This window comes from Cydia strobilella, chromosome 20 (genome assembly GCF_947568885.1).
Source record: "Cydia strobilella chromosome 20, ilCydStro3.1, whole genome shotgun sequence".
NCBI lineage: Eukaryota > Metazoa > Arthropoda > Insecta > Lepidoptera > Tortricidae > Cydia > Cydia strobilella.
Genome location: NC_086060.1, coordinates 9,626,049 through 9,651,320, shown reverse-complemented (window position 1 = coordinate 9,651,320; position 25,272 = coordinate 9,626,049). Strand labels below are relative to the sequence as shown.

Sequence of the window (25,272 nt, the reverse complement as noted above, 5' to 3'; positions counted from 1 at the left end):
TAAATAATAAATAAATAAATATTATAGGACATTCTTACACAGATTGACTAAGTCCCACGGTTAGCCCAAGGAGGCTTGTGTTATGGGTACTCAGACAACGATATATAATATATAAATACTTAAATACATAGAAAACACCCATGACTCAGGAACAAATATCTGTGCTCATCACACATATAAATGCCCTTACCGGGATTCGAACCCAGGACCATCAGCTTCACAGGCAGGGTTACTACCCACTAGGCCAGACCGTTCGTCAAAATACAAATCATAGGCTTCCCCCGCCACCGGGAGCGATCTCTAGCACACTGCAGCCACCGAATTTTTAAATCATCTTCCTTGTTGGCACGTGGGCGGAGGTCGGAGGATCTTGAGGGAGTCGGACAAACAACGTGTGCTTCGTATGGCGTATATTGGGAAAGTGAAAGAAGTACATAATAATTCGCTAGCCTAAATCAATTATTATTGATTACAGCGCCACCTATGGACTGTCTCTGGAACTAAGTAACCTTATTGGATGCGTATAATATCGATTATCGATAAGCAATCTAGGGTTCGATAAAGTATAAAAAGGGTCAGATAGATGGCGCTGTTAACTTGCAACTTGCAAGTTAACAAATAAATGTTTATGGTAAATGAAATTCCTTTTATATTACATATTTTAGTATAACAGCGATAACTGAATCACATCAGTTAGATTTCAATCTTATATCAGCGTACTTTCGAAGTGGCCTGTTATTCGCTTCCTTATCGTAAATTTGTTGTCTGGAAATCCAATACAAACAGTGAAAATTAACTTCACAAAGACAATTGGCCCCCGGCGTCTTTTAGATTAAGTATCTGATTTATTAACTCGGAATACTTAAGGATTGGGTAGCAATTTATCAAAAATAATTTTTAAACGTTCTCTTGAAATATTCTCGGTATTTTTTCTGCACCTTTATTGCTAAGGCTTCTTCCAGTTAGTTTAGATGTCTATGCTATGACCATTAGAAATAGACGCCAATAGGGGGTATTACTGCAATGTTCTACCACCAATGTGCAGCACTAGCTTCTTTAGTAAACCATGGAGTACCTTATACATACCAAAGATAGATAAACCTCCATAATAGATGGATACAGTCTAAGGAAAAAACGTGCCTCGAAAATCAAGAAAATTTTATTCTCGTTCAGAGGGCGCTACTAGTTTTGGCCTACAGTCGTATAGATGGCGTTGACGGTTTCGTTTGTTATTTAACAATTTTAACGCATATCAGTGAAAGAACATGGGTCAAAATCATAAAAATAATTAATGCAAATAAAAAAAATCATTTATCTATATTTAAATACATTCTATCGTATTTTTATAAATCTTCATTTTTAGTTTTAAAGTGTGTTGACAGATGGCAGTGAATTTACTGGGGTTACAAAATTTACTATGACAGTACCGCTCTAGTATAAGTTACTCTATGTACATACTGAACCTTTAACAGGTTTTTGACAAGTTTTCAGAGATTAGGTAATAAAAATATGACAGTGATGCATCAAGGCGGTTTGTTTACAGTGGACCTACCGGGAAACGCGAATCCGATATTTCGCTATCTGCTTCTTTATCGCTCGAATATGCAAGAGTGACAGAGATGTTAGATAACGAAATTAAATTTTATCTGAACGGGAACTTTCTAAGTGGAAACTTGTATGATAATTTTCACATAAAATTTTCAGAAATACTCGAAAATATTAAGAATGTTATTCAAGATATATAAATGATAAATGTAAATACATTATATGGAATGAAACGTGTAACACGAAAATAGAAAAGATTTATTTCCGTATCTCCCTCCAACTTCATATAATGTGATAAAACACCAGAAAATGTATTCGCATTATCTCTTTTACTTGCACACTCTATTTACTTGTCACGATCGTGATAAAGCCCGCTCAGCTACGCAGACAGTCGATAACGACAAAATATTACGCTTCTTGTATTTCTCCCTATACTTTCAATTTTCCTTGGCCATATTGGCTTATTTATTCGCAGTAGCAATACATAATTATCTGCTCTGTATTTTTGTATCCGGCTACCAATTTACAGCTAGTTTGCTTTCAAGAAAGCTCAAGAAGAGCGTACACCCATCTTAAAATACCGGCAACGCACCAACACTTAGAAACTTGAAACTGCCAGGCAGCGTTTACCCGGCCGCCGCCAACGCCGTCCTTTTTAACCCGCAGTCGTAGTATTTAACACATTCTCTAAGGAGATTAATATGTTCCACCAGGGTCAATGTATATCGTGAAAGACCATTTATTTCATCTTGTTACCTGAACAATTTTGCGTCAGTCTTGTACATACATTTTCCCACGCGGTGGCCTCAAACTAGAGCAGCCGTAAAAATTCTTTAAAAAATCCGTCATAGATTTTTGCAATTTTTTATAATCCTTTGTATTAAATTTTTATACAATTTACTAAATTTTTAGTCATATATGTTCAGGGACGTAATCACTACATAAATAGGGCGCATTAGGTAATTTAAGCTCCGAATACGTCATTTCTAGAGCAAAATCATGGACATTTTTGTCAGTAGTATCTTTAATCCTGGGTAATGGGTAGGTACTTTTAAGGGTTCCGTACCCAAAGGGTAAATGGGACAATATTACTAAGACTCCGCTGTCCGTCTGTCCGTCTGTCTGTCTGTGACCAGGCTGTATCTCATGAACCGTGATAGCTAGACAGTTGAGATTTTCACAGATGATGTATTTCTGTTGCCGCTATAACAACAAAAAATACTAAAATGTACGGAACCCCGAGGGGGCGAGTCCGTCTGGTTGAAAACGTCACATTTTATTGCAGATATATAATATAAATATAAGCCACCGCGCCAAATTTAGACGGGCGAAAGGCGGAGACTTTGTGTTAAAGCAATTTTGGCTAGATTTGAGTATAATCCCAACAAAAAGTAACCTAATTAAGAAAGTAATTCCAACGATCGTCATGGGCGTAATCTAGTTCGATATTCGATAATCTAATAGAAATCTAATTAGTGTCCAGTTGTTTACCAAAACTGTCTACATAAGTTAATCAACTCTGAGATCGCAAATTTGTTTTTTATTTTTATTGTTTTACAATACTGTCGGAGCGCAAAATTTATGGCATGTTTTATTTATCGCAGTATTGATAAATTATCAAAATATTTTTATCTATCTAGATTATGCCACTTAAATTTCATTTCAGTTGTCTTATAAAAATCTGTTATTTCATGTTACAGTGTTACAATTTTGTATATCTTTATTTTTGGAAGGCATTTTGGTTTTTATGTTAGCTTCTGTCATTCATTTATTTATTATTAAAATGTCATAAAACTCTCGCTTTCAATTGATGATTGTTTTCACCGTAGCGAATCTTAATGTTTTAGTTTACAAATTACTAAAAGTAAAAAACCGGCCAAGTGCGAGTCGGACTCGCGTTCCAAGGGTTCCGTACATTACAACAATTTAAACGTAATTTTTATGTGAAATGTCTTTAAAAAACCCGTAGGGGTCGGATCAAACCCTAAGTAAGTCCGACTCACGCTTGACTGCACATTTCTAATAGGTTTTTCTGAATACTGATACATGTAAACCTTTTCTGTTGTCATCTTATACACGTATTCTGGCAAATAAAGAAATTCTATTCTATTCTATTCTATTCTGTGATCTATAGGTAAAGATCTATTTTGTGCATTTTTTTTCAAAATTTTTGACCCAGTAGTTTCGGAGATAAAGAGGGGGGAATGGTAATTTTTTGCCTATTTTCTTGAATAACTTCTAAACTGTTTATCCTAAAATTATAAAAAATATATATTTAAGATTCTCACAATGAGCTCATTCATTTGATATGTAACAGGATATAGTTTGGAAAACTTTATTTTTTAATTTTCTCATTTACCCTCCAAAAGTGGCCCCCGTGTTTAAAATTAATTTGTTTACGTTACATGTCCGTCTTTGGGTTACAAACTTACATATGTATACCAAATTTCAACTTAATTGGCCCATTAGTTTCGGAGAAAATAGGCTGTGACAGACGGACAGACAGACAGACGCACGAGTGATCCTATAAGGGTTCCGTTTTTTCCTTTTGAGGTACGGAACCCTAAAAACAGTTCGAAAGACAAAATTGGACACTTTTGTTTCATTACACCCTAAGTATCATAATGTCATTGTCTTTATATGTCTTAAATTTAAAACATATGTAAAGTATAAAAATACGACTTATTTTTTTAAATATAATTATTTGAATGACATAATTTAGATGTCATTCTGATATCAGTGCTCGTTCGAATTGGCCTGAATGTGACTCATCCGTTACAACTGACTGTTCATAGTTTTCTCAACAGCATTCGCGCCATATTCAACCGCCGGACATAATAAATAATAACATGCCTAGTTTTCTCGATATTCATACTTCATTTAACCGCTCTTACCCTACTTTCCTTTAACGGGAACACAACCGTTCGACCGTCACTAATAACTAGGAATATTTCTAGTGGAAATATTTATTAATGAGATAAAATTGTACAATGCGTTTCATGTGGTGAGAATTCGCGTGTTTTGGGACAAATTTCTGTTCATTAAATCACGGTGAAAATGTAAATAGCATGCTCAGCTTTGAAACTAGGTTAGTGTCAATTATTTTCAGATGAAATTATTGAAATACTTTTTAATTTGTAAGACGAAAACATCATGCTAACATTTTTTATTATTAAATGGGTAAAAGCTGTCAATTTTTTTTAACAATTGTTTGCTAGTTTCCCAACTGTAGGTACTAAGACTAAACTAGCGAGTAGGTTTTGTCAACCCTTGTATTTGAGGCCAACGTTAACAATTTTTATCTGACCAGCAATGGACGGTGGATTGTCAATGACAGATGACAATTATCAGCATAGAGAAATAGGGTCCATGTCAGTCCAATGCGTTGCACTGACTCTTGGTATTTCCTTGGGAAAGTTTATATTTATATGTTTTATAATTATGTTACAGAAAGACGACAAAAGAAGAAGGTACTGCAGGCAGTCATCCCACTAATATTCGGCATGAAGTCAGCCGGCGCGGTCATATTCTCAATGGCACTGGTCACCGCACTCACACTGAAGGCCTACGTGGCTAGCAAGCTGGCCCTGATGGTGACAGTTGGCATGGCGATTAAGAAGCTGTATGAGACTTACGGTCAAGGGTGAGTTTTATTAATTGTAATTATGGATGGATAACTAGAGAGACAGTTTCTCAGGGCCACCCCACGACTTTTGAGCGTCGGTGGCTTGTCAGCGCTATGGAATACGGCGTCCCTGCGCAGTGGCGCCTACGTTGCGTCAAGCAGCAGCCATAGAGTTGCCGACGCTGACGCTCAGGAGAGACTGGTGTGGGGTGGTCCTTAAGGTGCGTTCAAATCTGACTAATGTAATTATATCGCGAATGTATTTGCTATTTAACAAGTAGTGCTTGCTAGGTCAATAGTGTGGAATATTATATCGAATTTTCGTCTGTTTTCTTCTCTATCGCTTGAAAATCAAGAGTGATAGAAAAGGAAATAAACTAAAAAATATAGCTTCCACAAAAAATATTTTGAACTTGATCGAGTTAGAATTTATTAAAACATTAAAAGTATGTAACGTAGTGGCACCAGTGACCGACAGGGAACCAGTAACCAGACAGAGACACTTCAAGTTTCGTCCAAGAAAATATGAGTAGGGAACCGATCTCCTAATACGGCAACACTGTGCAGCTACTGGACAGTGTTGCCACATTAAGAAATGGGCTTCCTAACATTAATTTCTTTGATAGAAATTGAAGTGTCGGATTACTGATTCCCTATCGTTAATGCCTTTTAAGGATTTTTAATATCGTATGAATATCGTATGAAGGCACGGAACCCTGCATTATGCATAGCCTGACATGAATTTGGCCTTTTTTTGCTAATTGCGGTAGACCTCGAAATCTGGACGCACCTTTATAAACAAGGAAGGTGCATAGTTATTACGTTGCTTTTTAAAATTGATTTACTACTAGACTATTGCGATATTTTCACTTGGGAAAAAATCGGAATCTGTCCATATTTAATTTATGTGTAGGAATCGAAATTTCTCATTTCCTAAATGTTTTTTTTTAGTGAAATTTCCAAGAACTTCCAAATTATTTGATATTTTACGCAACTTGCTCATTTATATAGGCATGATACATGCATCTTCATTAATAGAGATAACAATGTCATTATTATTTTCATCAGCAGCAACTACTACATAACTTGCAATACATACCTTGTCAAAAGATTTCTTATACATATTGTAGAAAATCTATTAAAGTACCTAATGTATTAGTTTCAATATCGTGAATCTTGCCACATTTAATCGTCATTTGCAAAAACATTTGTCTGCACAAGATAGAAAGGGCGACGACAGTCAGCAGCAGAAGTGGACAAGCAGAGGCAGAGCGAGGTGTTAACAAAACAAAACTTTGATAGGATAATGAATAAGAGAAAGTATTTTTGAATACCTGCCCCGTTTAGCCACCTAGTACTGCAACTGACTGTACTTTGTTCATATTAGGAAATGCAAACCGGTTTTTATTTGTATGAAATTGAACCGGTTTTTCCATACAATTTAAAACCGGTTAGCATTTCCTAGTTCATATCGATAACTTATTGACACATCCCGATGCCACTTGACGATATCTATTTTTTAAGGATAGCAACTACAAGCGTAATAATTTTTGATTTCATATAGAAGCCAAACAAGCAAAATAATTTAATAATAAATTAAAAATAATCTTAAAATAAATAAACTGAAATAAATTATCCCTGCAGCGAGTTGCTGAGATGCTGATAGCATTTAAATAATAAATAAAATAAATAATAAATATTATAGGACATTTCTTACACAGATTGACTAAGTCCCACAGTAAGCTCAAGAAGGCTTGTGTTGTGGGTACTTAGACAACGATATAGGTATATAATATACAAAAAACATCCGGACATACAAAAGCAAAATGCGCGAGTCAAACCGTAGACCTTCGCTACGCTTCGGTCAATTATAGGACATTCTTACACAGATTGACTAAGTCCCACGGTAAGCCCAAGGAGGCTTGTGTTATGGGTACTCAGACAACGATATATATATATATATATAATATATAAATACTTAAATACATAGAAAACACCCATGACTCAGGAAATATCTGTGCTCATCACACAAATAAATGCCCTTACCGGGATTCGAACCCAGGACCATCGGCTTCACAGGCAGGGTCACTACCCACTAGGCCAGACCGGTCATTTCCTACCTGTGAGACGTATTAAGTATTTTAGTAGTAGTAACTTTATTGTGCAAAAACACATATTATAAGTAACATTAGGAAAAGCTAAGTACAAAGGCGAACTTATCCCTCTGGCTATCCATAACAAATTCAAATCAAATTCATAACCTGTGAATACAATCAGAATACGCTTCTGTATTGCAATAAAGCGAACGAAGCTAACTCTGCACTGATTTTATTCGTTCAAAGTGACATTTGTTTAATCAACTCACTCGACTTCACTTTTGACACTGAGAGATCCGATCCATATCTAATCTAGATCATATTAATATCCTATATTAAAATTATAATTCGCGTAAAAGTCCCGCTTTCGTAAATAATGATGTTTAATATCGTGAAAGCTTAAGTCAGTACTTTGAGCTACATTTTATGTATCTATAGTATTGCTAAAAGGTACAGATCTAGTGCATAATTCTTTTCCATCGTATTTTCACGGAAACATATGAACGTGTCTTGCTATTTCAGTCAGTCTCGGTACATAAAGCACTGACATTGACGTGATAAATACGAACGTTACCGAGAAAATACGATGGAAAACAATTATGCATTACATCTGTACCTAATAGCAATTTCATGTATCATATGTAGCTCAGAGATAAATAATCACAAGACAAAATGAGTCTGTCAAAATGATGGAGCTAAATTCTTATTAGCGTGGAAACACAACATTCTTCTCACGTGTGCTCGTGTGGAATTCGGTATCTCGGAATAATATGATAATTATATTACATTAGCCTGAAATTATATGAATTTGTTGAGGTTGTAACAGAAATAATGTAATGTTTCCAAGTTTGAAAGCCGAACCAGATGGCGTTGTTTGGCACAAAGTATTTTGTGGGAATAGAATTGTCAAACCTCAACTTGTGACAACAAGGACTACGGCATATTGTATGGCCGAACGGCAACATGTACTTTGACTGTCAAATTCTAATCACAACCTTTTTTTTCTCGATTATTTTTCGCTACTATTATTAATTACCCTTTGGTACTAAATATGTAACTTCATAGAAAAATAATACAACTAAAACAAGGACAGTATATTTTCAGGTGCAAATACTGATAATAAAATAGAGCCAAAATTGAAATTTATAGAAATGAGTATAATGAGCTCTTTTTGAAGTAACCTATTTACAATAAGATTGTAATTACAATTACAGACATGCCAGTAGCTTTCAATTAACTACATAATAATACAGAAACATGTAAATGCAGTAAAATTTAGATAACCCGGGAATAAAAATGTAGGTTATAAGTAATAATCTGCTTTATTGCGCAAACTTCTATGTCTAAGTAGATAATCCTTCAATAACTCAACTTTGCGGCTCTGAATACATTTAAGTACTTGTTTATCTCAAAAGTTAGGTAATTTCAAGCTAATGTGCCTAGGAGTTTCTTTTCTTAGTCAATTTTATTAAGGACGTGGATTATTCAGCGTCTGGGTTAGTTACTTGGGTTTATCTTTAATCAGAATATGCAAAACATAGGCTAAATTTCTGAAATAAAATTCTGGTAAGTATTTTAAATATCGGCTTTACTCTATTCGTGTTAAGGTAGTAAATCAAAGTAAAAGTAATATATTTGTATGTGTTATTTCTAACTAAAAATAAGTTTTCTACGCAGACAAATAAATTGCTTACTGAATTTTAAATAACTTTTCATTGGCTTTATAACATGTTTCCAATTTTTTTTAAATTTCTTCAAGGATTGGGACCCTTATCTTAAAAGCGTAATTAACAGCTCTCTCGTCGATTTAATTTACAATTTATTTTCATTTTCTATTTAAATGCTGCAACTAAAATGTTTTAATAAGTAAGCAGTGCCGGCAAACCTGCATACTGGAATTATTCTCATTCATTTAAAACAATGAAAACAGTTTATTAAAATTAGAAGTTATTTAGCGGCTACATTCTCGACTTGCTCTTGAATAATAAATTATTTTGTTTTCAACACAATCAATTATACATAACGTTGAGTAAAAAATATTAGTTGCTATCCTTAAACAACGAACGATTTTTAGAAATTTTCATTAGCTAAGACATTACTGGCAAATAATATATTCACTTTTAATAGTGATGTATAAAATCATAATATTAAAAATGATACTAATCATAAAAATAGATTTGGATTTTTCTTTCGAGCAAACAAGTGCTCACTCCTTCTTATGAGACAAAAATATTTCAAAATAGCATGTTGCAGTTCGTAATGCAACAAAAAAGTGGTAAAAGTGTTTGGCCAGTAATGTATTTTAATTGCAAAACACTGAACAAAAATTCTTAAGAATGTCAGCAAAGTTAAGTAGTTTTTCGTTCCAAAATGTATGTAAAACGTTCATTTAAAAATATAATTATTTATTAATTTCTAATTTACGTTTTACTTTCTTGACATTCTTGAGAAGATTTTTTAAATCCTAATTTATTTTAAATTAGATTGGGCCTTACAGCGATTTATCTAAACAATAAGAAAATACAATAAGGATATGAGATAAGAAATAAGAAATAATATTATTATTTTACACAGACGAATTTTACATTAGATCAATCGTTGTGAACCGAGTAGTAGAACTGACTGACTTGTACGCACGACTGCTACTGATTTCAATTATAAGACTGTTCTTACATTTTGTTTTATCAATTTTCTTTATTGTAAAGCAAACGTAGAAATACTAGACTGACATACACGCACAGACGCTACACATACATATTTACCAAGCGACTTCATCCAACGATTTCACTTAACGATAACGTGACAAACAGTTTGCTGGAATTAAAAAGAAAACTTTCGACTGTATCCATAATCTGTATTACGTACAAATTCCTGTGTGCATACCGTGACCATTGTCGTTCGAGAAAAGAAGAAAGTGAACTTATAATTCTCGAATCCATAACTTAACATTTTTGTAACAGAAAACAGTAATATACGGATACGGATAATATACGGGTAGTATCGATGTTATGCGTTCTGCGTTCAATTTTTATTTTACGACGGACAAGATGGACTATTGAGTTGACGACGGGACTTAACAACGAGCTTGAACAACATTGACGTGACTAAACTTCTGACGACGACATTACTAGTTAAGTATCAGTTAAATTAAGGCTCTTTATCTCAAAAGAACTTACGGTTTCTTTAGTAAAATTGCGGAAGTAGTACCTAAGTAAAAGAAATTTATTTCTTTCACATTCCAGCGTCGGTTTACAAAACCATCCATACCTTTACTCGCAATACCCAATCGATTTCCCGAGCGCTTCATCGCAGCACACATACTCCGTCCCAGGGATGAATGCCCAATTCGGCCCGGAGATGTACAATCCAGCTTTAGCACCTCATTCTCATGAGCTGCTTCAGCAGAATGATGCAAGTGCACAGCAGTCTCAGCAACAGCCCACCTTACTCGTCAACTCCACCAGGGCGTCAGAGAGATGGGATGGTAAGTCTAAACTGCTTCAATTCATCGAACCAATCGTCGGTGGCTTCAAGAATCTCATTGATCCCATTGCTAACGTTTTCTACGATGCCATGCCAGCGACCTTTCGTGGTCTCACATCCGACGTTTCCACAACGAAGAGCATCGAGGACGTGAAAGAAAAGGTCAAAAAACCTAGAGAAATACTAGTGCCGCAACCAAGGACCATTGCACAACGAAAGACGACCTATAGAAAGTCAATGAGCCAAAGGCCTAAGAAATATAACGAATTGAAACTCGACTTAGACAAGATGAAAAATAACAAAGATTTCCACGATTATGTTAAAACTAAAAAGTATAAATATAACTATCCTAACACATATTACTATCCTAGAGTAAAATATTTTGTGAACCCTCACTCATTTTATAGCAAAACCAATAGTACTAGATTGATCCCATACAAGAAAGATACTTCGAATACTAACATTGTCAATAATGATGTATTGTCTACTTTCAATGAATCTAGTGAATGGAAACCTATTGTTGTCACTAATTTAGATACTACTATTCCGAATGATATTAATCCTATTACTGAAATAACTCCACTAGTTCCTCTAAAAAGAAAAAGGACTCCAGTAAAACGAGAAGTCACTGATATAATATACACCAACTCATTTCGTAATTCAACCATCGCTGTTGAAGGTAGGCAATATAACACAGCCAGGGGTTTTTTTGATTATATAAGTAGTATATTTTCTATGGATTCGGTATCACAACTTTTTAGAATGGAATCTAAAGGTCCACCACGGTATTACACAATAGCGTATGATGCTCTTATGCTAACTCTTGAAGTTGTAGACGGCATAATGGGCGTATCTGATGATCTCGGCAAATTTTATATGCCACCAAAGAAACAACAAAAGAAGAAGCATAAGAAAAAGAAATCAGAAACGCAAGATGATCAGAACAGCCAAAGACGATACACAAGAAACATTTTCACTAAGCATTAAACTACAGCATTTTTATGTCATGTTATTTTTAAATGGTGGTGGTTTTACGCATTTAATGTTGCATTTATTTTTTTAAATAGATACACGGGTAATAAAGGTTTGTAAATATCAATGAAAATGTATATAAATACTTATGCTAACTTGATCACTATAAGATGACAGTTTACATGTACTATTTTCTAACATGAAGATTGTTTTTTTTGTCATTGTTACTGTGATCTATATTGTCTCATTATGTTTGATCAGATTTGTTAACAAAATAGACATGTAAACATACATAATCCCCAAAATTACATGCTTCAAATTTAACTCGCTAGGTAAACTCCGCTTTACTGTTCATGTAGAACGATTATAAAATTAAACGTTTCTTTAAATTGAAGGATCAAATTACATTGCCACTAAGATCAGGTACGGTCTCGCTTCGTGATCGTTGAGCCATTTAGGGTCCTAACTTAATTGGTTGTTCAAAACTTACGGTATGTACTGTCCAATTTAGCTAGAACCCTAAATGGCTTAACAGTCACGGAGCGTGACTGTATATTTAAAAATAATCAGCCAAGCAGGATTGCTTTTTAATATTAACATGTTTATTTATATAAAAACGCGCCTGTTGTATTCAAAATGTTAACTGTGCGTAATTTATCTTATCGCATCAGCTTTCAAGCCAAAATGCCAGGTGCTGCGTTCGCCATTACTTCCAACTTGTCGCCTAAATCAAATTTGGGACTAACCTCCATGTTTTGTGAAATACATAATAGTAGGGTTTCCTTGTCTAAATTGTACCAGGAAGTTACTTAGACCGTATGGTTGGTTTTTTAGTGCTATTTAATGAAAATTTATTGAGGCCGGGTATGTCATTAAACTACGTCGAAAGCGTAGGCGTACATAGGCTACGGAGACTGCTTAACATCAGGCAGGCCGTATGCTTGTTTGCCACCGACGTAGTATTAAAAAAAGAGCTATTAATGATTATGTCGGATTTGCAAAATAACAACTTATAATACTTAATTTTATAAAAAAAAAACATTTTATAAATATCTCAAAAAAATATATAATTTTCTAACGTGTCTATTTTACTAACAGATCTGATTAGATTAAAAAATATACAACCATGGCCATAAACGTCTTCATATTTAGGTTAAATGTTAAATAAATATTACTAATTATAATGTAGATTGATTTAACAATTAGAGTTTTGAATGATTCACGGTTAGTTTCACTAGACTTATATTGACCGGGATATAGACCGTGATTACCTTTTGTATTATTTGTGAGCTCCCGATATTTCGACGCAGTTACATGCATCATGTTCACGGGTGACTGAAGATAGCGGGTGGGTGTCAAATAATACAAAAGGTAATCACGGTCTATATCCCGGTCAATATAAGTCTAGTGATTTAACAATCTTTTGTCATAGTATCAAGTGAATTGAAACGTGACGTGATAAAAAATATTACAATTTAAAAAGTGATGAGTTGCCACATCAATCTTTTTTTTCACTTGATATTACGCTCTATATTATTAGTAAACTTTTGAAACTGGCCGTGGCTGTAACAACATTTGAATTGATATTTGTAAAAATACTATATGCTTTCCAATTGTGCAGGATTCCGGAGACGTCCAATGTCCTATGGAACATCGCGCGCTACATCAAGAGCTTATTCGGGTTTCCAGACCTAGCCCTCAGCCAGCCATCCATGCCAATGCCCATGTACGTCATGCCCGGGATGGAGATGTACGGGCAGATGGGGCAGCCCATGGTCATGCCTGAGATGCATCAGATGCATCAAATGCAGATGGCAATGGTTTGATTGGACATCTGGACGTTAGACAGCGGTTAAGCGATCAAGTGACAATTGATTTTGTTAATAAGCTAAATGTCAGATCACCACGTCAGCTTGATCCGTTGCCTTTTTGTGATAAACGTGGTGATCTGACATTTAGCAATTCTCTCAGCGCAATGTTTTAAATTCATTGTTCTTTTCTTGATTTGAATTTCAAGCATTGCGCTTTCTGCCCGGACGTTTTTTCTGAAAGACTGATTTTTCTATGTGCGAGCCCGTCGACTTAATATTCGAATTGTTTTAGGTAATTTATTTTAATTGTAAGAGTTGTTTTAAGGCTTATTTATGCGGCACGTTAAAATAAATAAGAGAAACTTATTTGTTGTTTTATTTATCTAAGCTTTGTTTTGTTGTAAAGACATTGATTCGTATATTTATTTATTTCATCGTTTATCATTCAGCACTTTGTTATTTAAACCTTCTATAGATATAGATGAAAATTTTCTACTTAGGTAAGATGGCATATACTCGAGAAATTCGGACGGGCACCGCCGTGGCGGGGTGGCCTAGGGGTTTATGGCGTTAGCCGCGATAGCTAAAGACGCCGGTTCGAATCCGGCCTTCACCACTGGAGGGCTTCGTCACTTTTTCTTTAATATATGACATCTATTACAGTTTTTAGGTAATTTTAATTAAGTCTAGCAATAGATGCCTTTTGGGCTGATATGATGATGATGAATTAATTAGTCAGTGGTACAAGTGAAGCGTGATATCCAGTAGTAGTGATATATCATGAAATAATCAGTATAATAATATATAAAAATAAATTAAATCTTTAATGTACCTAGATAGAAATTGTGGACCATAAATGTCACCTACATTTTAACTTCAATCTAAGTAGTAAACGTTACATTAATAATTTCATAGTTTGTAGTTAGGCAGTCATTGAGCCTTAATATGACAAAGGACGACGTCCCGTAACCACGTCTCTATATAAACGTACTCATATTCTGGAAAATAACTACGTTTGTATGGAAAATATTTTCCGTACTTATGTTAATTAACAAAGTATGGAAAATATTCTGATAGTTCGTATGATTTTTTTTGATTTTGTAATGTAAGTTATAAGCTTTTTAACATCCTATTTTCTTTTTGATTTAGTTTTTCAACTATGCTTGGTGACTACGATTGTATGGAGGAACGGTCGTCCACTATTCTCTCAATTCGTAAATTATTGTGTTACCACCTTTACTCGTATAGGTACCTACATGTATGACTAATTTAGGTAACACATTATAATCAATCAAAATGGGGTAAAATTAACTCTTTAAATCTATGAAATAAAACTATGAAAATGGATTATATCGCGTAAATTGAATTTATAATACATCCCGACGTTTCGAACCCGTTACAGCGTCTTTAAACCTATAATTATATTTTTTCGCAATCTATTCATTATAACCCACTACGGGCAGCTCAACATTCGGTCTAGTCCTAAATATTTATTAAAAAGCTAAATAAACTTGTTTTAACTATTCTCCTATGTAGATTTCATTTCAAAATAATTTTCTACCATATTTTTTTTTGTAATTACTCACCGAAGTAAAAAAATATATTTCAAACCTAAAACAAGGTAATCACATTTTTGTATAATTACAGCAAAATTAAACTTTTTGTTAATAATGCAAGATCAAGGTGTAAGAGAAATTATACTGAATGTACCTACATTGCTCTGAAAGACATGTTTAACTAGCGTCATTAAAATCTCTTCGGCACTTTTCCATCCTTCTGTGGAAAAGCACGCGCTTAGGTAAACTACAATCAAGTTGAATATACATTCAATTAGTATACATATGAGACGGCTGGAGTAAATTTTAAATTCTTTTTCATTTCTCCTCAGAACTGGCTTTGAACCTAACGATTCAAAATTACCTTCATTATAAAAAAAAACTGTCTTTGAGTATTTAATTAGTTACACAAGAACGGTCCGAAATTATAACTCCACTCAAACAAAACTTAAGTCCGTTTTACAAATTCTGCAATAAATAATTATTGAAGTTTATACGTTTGTAAGGATTATTGGATATTGTTTTTGTATTCTTTTACACCAACGGATACCTTGATTATATTGAAACATATTTTCTGATGACAATCTTCCCTTATTAGTATGGTCAAATGGATAGAGTTAAGGTCTTCTTTATTCCGGAAAGTACCACCATACTCTACAATTAAATTATATGTGGTTTGTAGAGCATGGTGGTACTTTCCGGAATACAAAATATAATTATATGAGTTTAGTATTATTATCTCCGTTGACATGTTGCTGGGACGTCAGACATCCGTGACTACAGGTAGTGCAACTAAACGTCGAATAAGGTATATAACTAAATATGTAAGTAAAATAATGAAACTGTACTGACATTTTATTTGATTATACATGACATACCTTGCCATTTTATGTAAGCTGCTTATAGCGACACTATCTCATGGCGTATCTAATATAATATGGCATATCTAATATAATCTTGTCAAGCTTAAATATCACGGGGCTGACATTTTGAATGACATAATAGCGAAAAGGGAATAAACTTGCCATCCACGAAATCAAGGATAAGTAAGTAATAAAGACTGGGTACTAAAGTCATCATAATCTTCCTCGCGTTTTCTCGGCATTTTGCACGTCTCATGGGAGCCTGGGGTCCGCTTGGAAACTAATCCCAAGAATTGGCGTAGGCGTAGTTTTTATGAAAGCGACTGCCATCTGACTTTCCAACCCAGAGGGTAAACTAGGCCTTATGGATTAGTCCGGCTTCCTCACGATGTTTTCCTTCACCGAAAAGCATACGTAGTGGTAGTAAGTAGTTGATATTAAAGCATACTTAACTAATGGCATACCGTGTAAATGTGACGTTTTCGACTAAAAGGTACCACATTGTCGCTTGTCGATAAGGTTGATTTCGAATTGAAGCTATACGGAAATAGCGCCTTATTGACAACCGACAATAAGTACCCTTTTGGTTAAAAATGGCACAAATATACATGTATTGAATCTGATATTAAGCGAGATGAAAATGAAGACAATCAAGCCATGTCTTTAAAAATGTACGGATATTACCCATTTTTATACCCTAAAAATTTTTTGCAGGGTACATTAGGTTTTAACTCACTTGAGGTGAGGCGAAATTACAGACTATGTACTTTAGCCAGTAGTATTTTACGTGGGGATTCTGACTGCCCCGAACTAGTAGCTCAGTTGCTGCGTCTATATGTTCCCTCACCGACTAGAGTTCTGTTTCGACCGCGTTGTCGCCATTTGTTAGCGCTGCCACCAGTACGAACTGTGTCCCGCCGTAAATCACCGCTTGTTCAAGCCTTGCACCTGCTAAACTCGCTCCTCGAATCAGCACCAAACTGTGATGTGTTTGCGAGTGGATGGTTGGACGTGTGTTATGAATGCTTGAGGTTCTGCGAGACGAGGAATGAACGGCCTTCTTCTGTTATATGTTAATTTAGAGTTGTGTACTATGTGTATGAAATGTCTATTGGTTTCACAGTGCTTTGGATCACTGTTATGCTGTGAAATGTAATGAATAAAAAATAATAAAATAAATAATAATAAATAATAAATAAAAGCAAGATATCTACTTTCTTAATTATTAGCAGTGATCGGGGATTTCGTTGCCACTAGGGGTAAAAACGAATGTTTTTTATATTATGAAATGTTTTAGTAGGTTCAACACTACTTAGCATTTTTGTAAAAAAAATCAGTCCATATTGCGGGCTTACTGCTATATCCATACAAACAATTGTACTAGATCCCGCGGCGTAGCAACAAAATCATCCATCACTGATTATTGGTAAAGCTGCTTGGCCACCTTCCAATATGATTAGATTATAAATTTTCAGGTAAACCGAAATAAAAAATATATATTTTCATAGAAAGTAATTCAATTTGTTCTTAGAGAATTATCAGGGAAATTTGTTTTCAATTTTACACAATCTAATTATTGCTGTGGCTTTTTAGCAAATACAATATTATTCAAATATTCGCAATTTACTACTCAATCACCTGGTGGTTCTTACGAATAAGCTTTATTAGTTTGTAGGTTTGTCAGTCTTTTTTATTTAGCGGGTCTCTGAATGAGGCCATTACAGCAAGAAATCTGATACAGATGGGAAACGAGACACATTGCGATATCATTTTTATAATAATTATTATCATCCGCCTACCACAGCCTACCATTTACAGGTTATTGTTTGTTTCATCATCATCATCATCATCATCATGTCAGCCGATAGACGTCCACTGCTGGACATAGGCCTCCCCCAAGGCTCGCCACTCCGACCGATCCTGTGCCGCTCGCATCCACCGAATTCCCGCGACCTTCACCAGGTCGTCGCTCCACCTCGTTGGAGGCCTACCGGCAGTTCGTCTTCCGGTACGCGGACGCCACTCCAGAACCTTCCGGCCCCACCGGCCATCAGTTCTGCGAGCAATGTTTTAAATTGTTTGTTTAAGCAAGGTTAAAGATAAATATAGTTTATTATTAAGTAGGCATATTAAAATGCGCTTATGAACGTCAAATAAAGCTACATTGGCTCTAACCCTACGCCTCTGCCTCGAGAAGATTTAAATCCCCCCTCAATTGGAGGTGGGTTTACAGGTTATCCAAAAAAAATTAGTATCAATAATGTTAATACTTATTATAGTGTAATAATGTGATAGTAAAAAAATGTTCTTAATACACTCATGGACAAATTTAGAGAAACGCAAGAAAAAGTTTAATTACTTAGTGTAAAATTACTTTAGGGGCTGTAATCCAGTAATTAAACCTTTTTTTTGCGTTCCTCTAAATTTGTTTATGCGTATATTTCATGGAGCATTTTCAGTGTCTAAAGTTTCGTGTGATCCTGAACACTAATTAAGTATAATAATTTTGTTTTGGTAATTTAGTATTAAAGATCTTTTTGTGATTACTCAATTAACTAACCATTTGACTCGTCAAATAGATAAACAAGAGGTGGACACCATATATGTAACTATTTCCGCCCCATCATATCAATTGGAAAACTAGTTTTTAAATCAGAATTTATTGTGCTTAGAGTTGCCATAATATATAAGGATTTTCCCTGACATGTAAGGATTTCTAGTCCTTTATCAGGATAGCGACGGGTGGGGGGGTGGGGACTTGGCGAGTGTCAGGGTGTTTAGAAGCCTCAACTAACCACTAAAAGGCTAAATTTGGAGTTGGGCAGAGAAAAGGGTAGGTTATGCTAATAGCTACAGCATATTGTAGCGAGTTAAGGGGCTAATGGCCCTCGAAAGGTTTTGGAACAAGGGATTTGTTCGTGACCGTAAAGGGAAAATCCCGTCCAGGAAATGTCAGAATTTTACGGGTTCGTACATTTGTCGGGATATTACACTTCTTCGTACCGTACCGGCCAATAATATATCACCTTTGTGTGTTTTTGTATAAACTTGTAAGTAGGTATAGAGTAAACCATATAGGTCAGTTTGTAAATTGCATATTTTACTAGTCATTTTATACAAATATATGTGACGTTTTCAACCAAAAGGTACCACATTGTCGCTTGTCGATAACGTTAACGTTGATTTCTAATTGAAGCTATATGGAAATAGCGCCTTTCTGACAAGCGACAATAAGTACCCTTTTGGTTGAAAATGGCACATATGATTAATACAGCAATGATATACTGTGAATATTATACTCAGCATATTACTAAAAACGCTGTATTAAAAAAACTTAGTTGACCATGCATTCTAATCTATGAAAAAACCATTACATGAGACCAATTTTTCTTATCGCTCGTACAAAGGAATACTAATAGACTATACCTATATAATAGTAGTGAGGTGGAAGTCAATCACAAATATAAAACAAAACTTATACCGTAAAAACATGGAGGTGATTTATTATTGGCCGGTATGTATATTAACCAAACCAACCCTAAATAAATAAATAAATATTATAGGACATTCTTACACAGATTGACTAAGTCCCACGGTAAGCCCAAGGAGGCTTGTGTTATGGGTAGACAACGATATATATAATATATAAATACTTAAATACATAGAAAACACCCATGACTCAGGAGCAAATATCTGTGCTCATCACACAAATAAATGCCCTTACCGGGATTCGAACCCAGGACCATCGGCTTCACAGGCAGGGTCACTACCCACTAGGCCAGACCGGTCGTCAAAAATCGTAAATGCACGGGAATACGATATACTATTGAATTATTTTTCCAATACCTCTTACAACATTAATCACGTCCTTAGTTACTTCGCACGCTAACATTCCAACGAGTCCAATAGACCATGAAATAAATATTATTTCGCTAAAAAGTGCAAAGAAAATTAAACAACGACGTGAGTCAAAGTTACCTGCAGTTTACCATGAATACAAAGTGAGCCAAGTGTAGCAAATGCTTTTATCATTAGGGAGGGCCATATGTTGGCACGCTGAAATTAACTTTTTTAAAACGTGCCTGAACATAAAATAAACATTATTTATGTTATGAGTTTTTTATGACCTTAGGGGATTTAACATAAACTAAGCCTATGAAAAAGTGGATAAACTATGTTATGATCGAATTTAAACTGTTGTGTTGTTGTGTTGTCATCTGTGGTGATTACACGGTCGTCGTGAACGCTGCTCGCACTATTAGTGCTTGAGAAAGGAGACCTAGGCTCTCCGAAACATGTCGCGCGAGTGACTAAAACAAGTGAGTCTAAACCGTAAAATAATTTAATGCTATGTTATGATGTCGGTATTGTATGTTATTCAGGAAAAAAAGGGACAGACTAACTGCATTAAGATCACTTTTATTTAAAAACAACGTACCTACTATAAAACTACTCAACTTTATCGCGTAAAATAAGTTTTAAATTTAGCTCCGACGTTTAATAATAATGAGTAAAAATCGTGAAAGTAAATCAGTGTTTTACTCAACTTTAGTACAGTACAGTAACTATTGGTCCATAAGTTCAATACGTACATCCATCTGTACCAACCATGTTTTCGGTTTTTTCTGATTTGTTCTGTCAATTATGAAAATATTTTCCCTGGGAATTGGCTAATTCAAATCATTAAGCAGATAATGCTTCCATTAGAAAATTATACTCTACACAAAAATAAATACAAATAAAATAAAATAAATAAATATTATAGGACATTTTTACACATATTGACTAAGCACCACAGTAACCTCGACCTTAACTTTAGGTAGCTCAACAGAAGAGTTATTAATCTAATTATTTATTTAATAAATCTAATTACTCTCTATAAATGATTATTAGGGTAAACTCGCATTATTTGGTGACACGCCTAATTCGGTGATACAAGTTTTAAAGCATGACATAGTACGGTGGTTTTTGGTCTAGAAGTCTTCTGGAAATCGATTTTCGCTCATGTCGTCGCAAATATGGACATATTTGGTATCAGTGCATTCAGTGTGATGTCCTGAACACAAATATATGAGATGACAAGTCTGGTTTTTTGTTTGTTAAACACGCTTTGAGATTAATTCTCCATTCACTGCACACTACCACATTAGATTATTGTATAATAAAGCTATCGATATTACACTTTAAACAATATTAATGAGCAAAAAACAAAGGAACTAATCACGAGGCTACTATCAAGGTGGCGTTCGAACCGGAAGTCTAGGTGATAGTTGTAAGAATCTATATTTGTGTTCAGGACATCACACTGAATACACTGATACCAAATATGTCCATATTTGCGACATGAGCGAAAAGTAACCTAAAGCCTGTGCCGCCAAGCCACTAACACCCAGAAAAGCCAGTGAATTAGGCCTTTTAAACGGGACCTCACGGCTTCGCGGTTTCGGCAGCTTTGCCGTAAGGCCCATTTAAAAGGCCTTAATTCACTAGCTTTTCTGGGTGTCACTTCAAAATTTGTATCACCGAATTAGGCGTGTCAACAAATAATGCTAGCTCTCACCCATGTAAATATTTATGTAGGTAAATGAATAATAAAATAATATTATCGGCTCATTTTGTTAACTGTATACCAAAGCATAGCAAATAAAATTATCAATAGCATACCTTCAGTTCCAATAAAACTAAGATGTAAATTGGAATCCAATTGAATATGAATGGTACTGGTTGGTACGCTGTTACTACCAAGAGCGGGGTAAATTTAATATTATATACATTTTGCTATAATCCGTATCAAATGAGTCTTACATATCATGTTCATATGAATTAAGATAGGAGGTAAACGAGCAGATGACTCTTCTGGTGGTAAGAAATTGCCATAGCCTATTAAGACCTGCAAAAACACCAGACGGATTTCAATTGTTAGGATGATATTATGCCCTTTTCTTGAAGGTTTGAAGGTCGTATCGGCAGGCAACAGTTCATTTCACAGTAGCTGAGCAAAGCAGGAAGTTTTTGAAGAAATTCACGTAAACCATCTAAGTGGTAAACATGTTGGTAAAAACGGAAAGAAGCGACAGAGATTAATCTGAATGAAGAAATTCCTCTACATACGAAACAACTCCTTCCTTCATAATACTTAAACAGTATGATTTTATAACCATTTTAACAAAAATGGTACCTATGTGCTCAGATTTCCCGTGCAGAATAATTTTATTTTTTACCTTTTTAGGGTTCCGTACCCAAAGGGTAAAAACGGGACCTATTACTAAGACTCCGCTGTCCGTCTGTCCGTCTGTCCGTCCGTCTATCCGTCTGTCTGTCTGTCACCAGGCTGTATCTCATGAACCGTGATAGCTAGACAGTTGAAATTTTAACAGATGATGTATTTCTGTTGCCGCTATAACAACAAATACTAAAAAGTACGGAACCCTCGGTGCGCGAGCCCGACACGCACTTGGCCGTTTTTTTATTGCTGTTCAGTGTTAATTTAAATTAAAAACCAAAGAGTAGAATTAATAATTTATTAGGAACTAGTTAAATTATGACTATTCTCGTACGTTTGTATTATATCGTCTAAACTGCGCTTCCAGCTTCTCCAGTGGTGGTGAGAGTCGGTGAAGATCTCGTAAGTAACGCTCCTTGTCTGAAACAAAAATAGTATGCGCACAATACAGACACTTGGTATACCATCAACAGTCGTTTTTTAATGACGACCGGTCTGGCCTAGTAGGTAGTGACCCTGCCTGTGAAGCCGATGGTCCTGGGTTCTAATCCCGGTAAGGGCATTTATTTGTATGATGCGCACAGATATCTGTTCCTGAGTCATGGGTGTTTTCTACGTATATAAGTATGTATTTATCTATATAAGTATGTATATCGTCGCCTGGCACCTATAGTACAAGCTTTGCTTAGTTTGGGGCTAGGTTGATCTGCGTAAGATGTCCCCTGATATTTATTTAATGATATAGGAGGTAAACGAGCAGATGAATCGCCTGATGGTAAGCAATTACCGTCGCCGATGGATACCTCGATCTCAGCTCTTCTCACACTTTCGGCCGAAAATGGGGGAGCCACATCAGAGCTGTGCTCTCTTTGGTGGAATTCTCCTTAGGGAGCCGGGCTCAATATTGACTACTTGGGAGTCATAGGAAATAAATTGTGACGATTTAAAGTGCGGTGAGCGGTGAGATATGAGATGGAATGACTCGACACGAGTGCTCGACATGGTTCCCAACCGCGGAGTGAGCATGGACACTGCAACACCAGAGGGTTAGCAAGTGCGTTGCTAGTCTTTATCTTGGGAGTATGCTCTTTTCTTGAAGGTCTTATCGGTCTGGAAATATCGCGGGGGTTTAGCTGTGCGATACAGGAAGTTTCTGCAGAAATCAGATATCAAAATTGCCTATGGTATTGTTTAATGGCTTTACAAAGAGAATTTCTATATCATCATCATAGCTCACTTAGGGCGGCCTGAGCCGCTTGATTAGGGTCCGCTTCCAAATCCGAAGAATTGACATAGGCATTGGATTTTTCAGAAGAGGACTGTCATGTGACCTTCTAACCCAAAGGGAAAACTATACATTAATGGGACTAGTTCGTTTTCCTCGTCATATCTTAGGTCACCGAAAAGTTACAGGTAAATATGAAATGATTGGTTCAGTTTGTATTAATAAAATATCTTCTGTCCGTCAGGACTATTAAGCCAATAACAGTTTTATATTAAGCCAATAACTTATATTGACCGGGATACAGACCGTGATATCGGGAGCTCAAAAACAATACAAAAAGTAATCACGGTCTATAGCCCGGTCAATATGTCTATTAAGCCAATGAAGTAGTAAGAGCAAAATTAAACGACGAATACAACAGTGGACGGTAAGTACAAGACAGTGTAAAGTTATGAACTCTTGTATAGCGATAGTTGGACTTTAGTTAGTTAATTAGTTTTGCTGATTTTCCGCAAATCGACAACGATTTTGCCTATTTATTCGTATTTTGCGTGAAACGAGGTAGTACTACTCTAACCAACCTAGCTCCTCCACGAAATCTAGCAAAGTCTTCAGGTTGCTGTCTGCTGTTAGTGTGCACGGATTCCCTAGATGATATTTTGCTGCTGTATTTACTTCTACCTGGTTACAGTCTAGGAGAATAATATGTCTTAATGTTTCTTCTTGTTCCATGGACGCTCTGCACCTGGGGCTGTCTGTTTGACCTATATTATTTAATTAATCTCATTTAATATAGGCATTCCTGTAATAAATCGCTCTATCTTACGTAGTTGAGTCTTGGTGTTTGCAGGAATATTTTGGTGAGCTTGTGGTTCAGTTCAGTTCAAATCAGATCGGATGTCAAACTCGAATCACTAGTTTTTCCTACCCTATTCATAAAACTTAAGAAACTCTTACAAACCTCTGTTAAATTTTGTGTCTTTCTAAAAAACAAAGTCAGAATGAGGGATAGGGACAAACACGAAAAAACCGGACAAGTGCTAGTCGGACTCGCCCACCGAGGGTTCCGTATTTTTTAGTATTTTTTGTTATAGCGGTAACAGAAATACATCATCTGTGAAAATTTCAACTTTCTAGCTATCACGGTTGATGAGATACAGACGGACAGACGGGTCTTAGTAATATGGTTCCGTTTTTACCCTTTGGGTACGGAACCCTAAAAAGGATTATCAAAGGTTTGCTAGATTTGACAAAGGTTTACGAATGACGCCGTTGGACTTTACACCTCTTCCCCTGTGTAGAGGGTACTTCAGTTGAAGAGGAAGAAACTTCGGAGGGATTATTGAAATATAGGTGAAATTTCTCTATAAAACAATGGGTTTTTTTTTGTAATTAAGACATTTTTATAAATACTGTCTATTCTGCATTTGAAATAAATTTATAAGTAATCATCTATACAGCTATACTCAATCTATTATTTATGATGGCCATAAAGACGTTGGATAGCCATGAAGAGTTTTGCCTTGTAGCCCCGGGCCGCAAGAAGAATTTGCTTAAAGGAGAGGTTCGATTGCCAAGATTAGGTTAAGGGTAGGTTATGTATCTATATCAGGATCACCTGGCGCGCCACCTAAAAAGGCAGCAGGTTGAATATGGCTGAATTCTGTAGCAATAAATACCCATTTACCAAACCCAGTATGTCATAAAAATTTAAAAATTCAAGGTCTGGATTCCAATTTGTCGATTAAATTAATTAATGTGTAGCGAAGCATATTAATTTAGTGGCAGTCAAAATAAGGGGCATTCATTCTATCACAGACTACCTAATACTGTCATAGATACGCAATTTCAAAAATAAAAAAGACTACTCTCT

At 35.4% G+C, this 25,272-nt stretch overlaps 1 protein-coding gene across 2 annotated transcripts in view; it reads left to right on the top strand.

Annotated features, from left to right (window-relative positions):
* LOC134750494 (uncharacterized) overlaps window positions 1-13,898 on the top strand; it is a 38,494-nt gene extending 24,596 nt beyond the window's left edge. The window contains exons 3-5 of one of the 2 annotated variants that reach the window (XM_063685675.1): window positions 4,996-5,188; window positions 10,509-10,750; window positions 13,343-13,898. In XM_063685675.1, coding sequence (XP_063541745.1) covers window positions 4,996-5,188; window positions 10,509-10,750; window positions 13,343-13,416 — 509 coding nt within the window. In that variant the 3' untranslated portion in view covers window positions 13,417-13,898. Of the gene's footprint in view, window positions 1-4,995; window positions 5,189-10,508; window positions 11,926-13,342 lie in introns of those variants that run through there. The other variant, XM_063685674.1, reaches the window with a different exon arrangement.
* The last annotated feature ends 11,374 nt before the right edge of the window (window positions 13,899-25,272 follow it).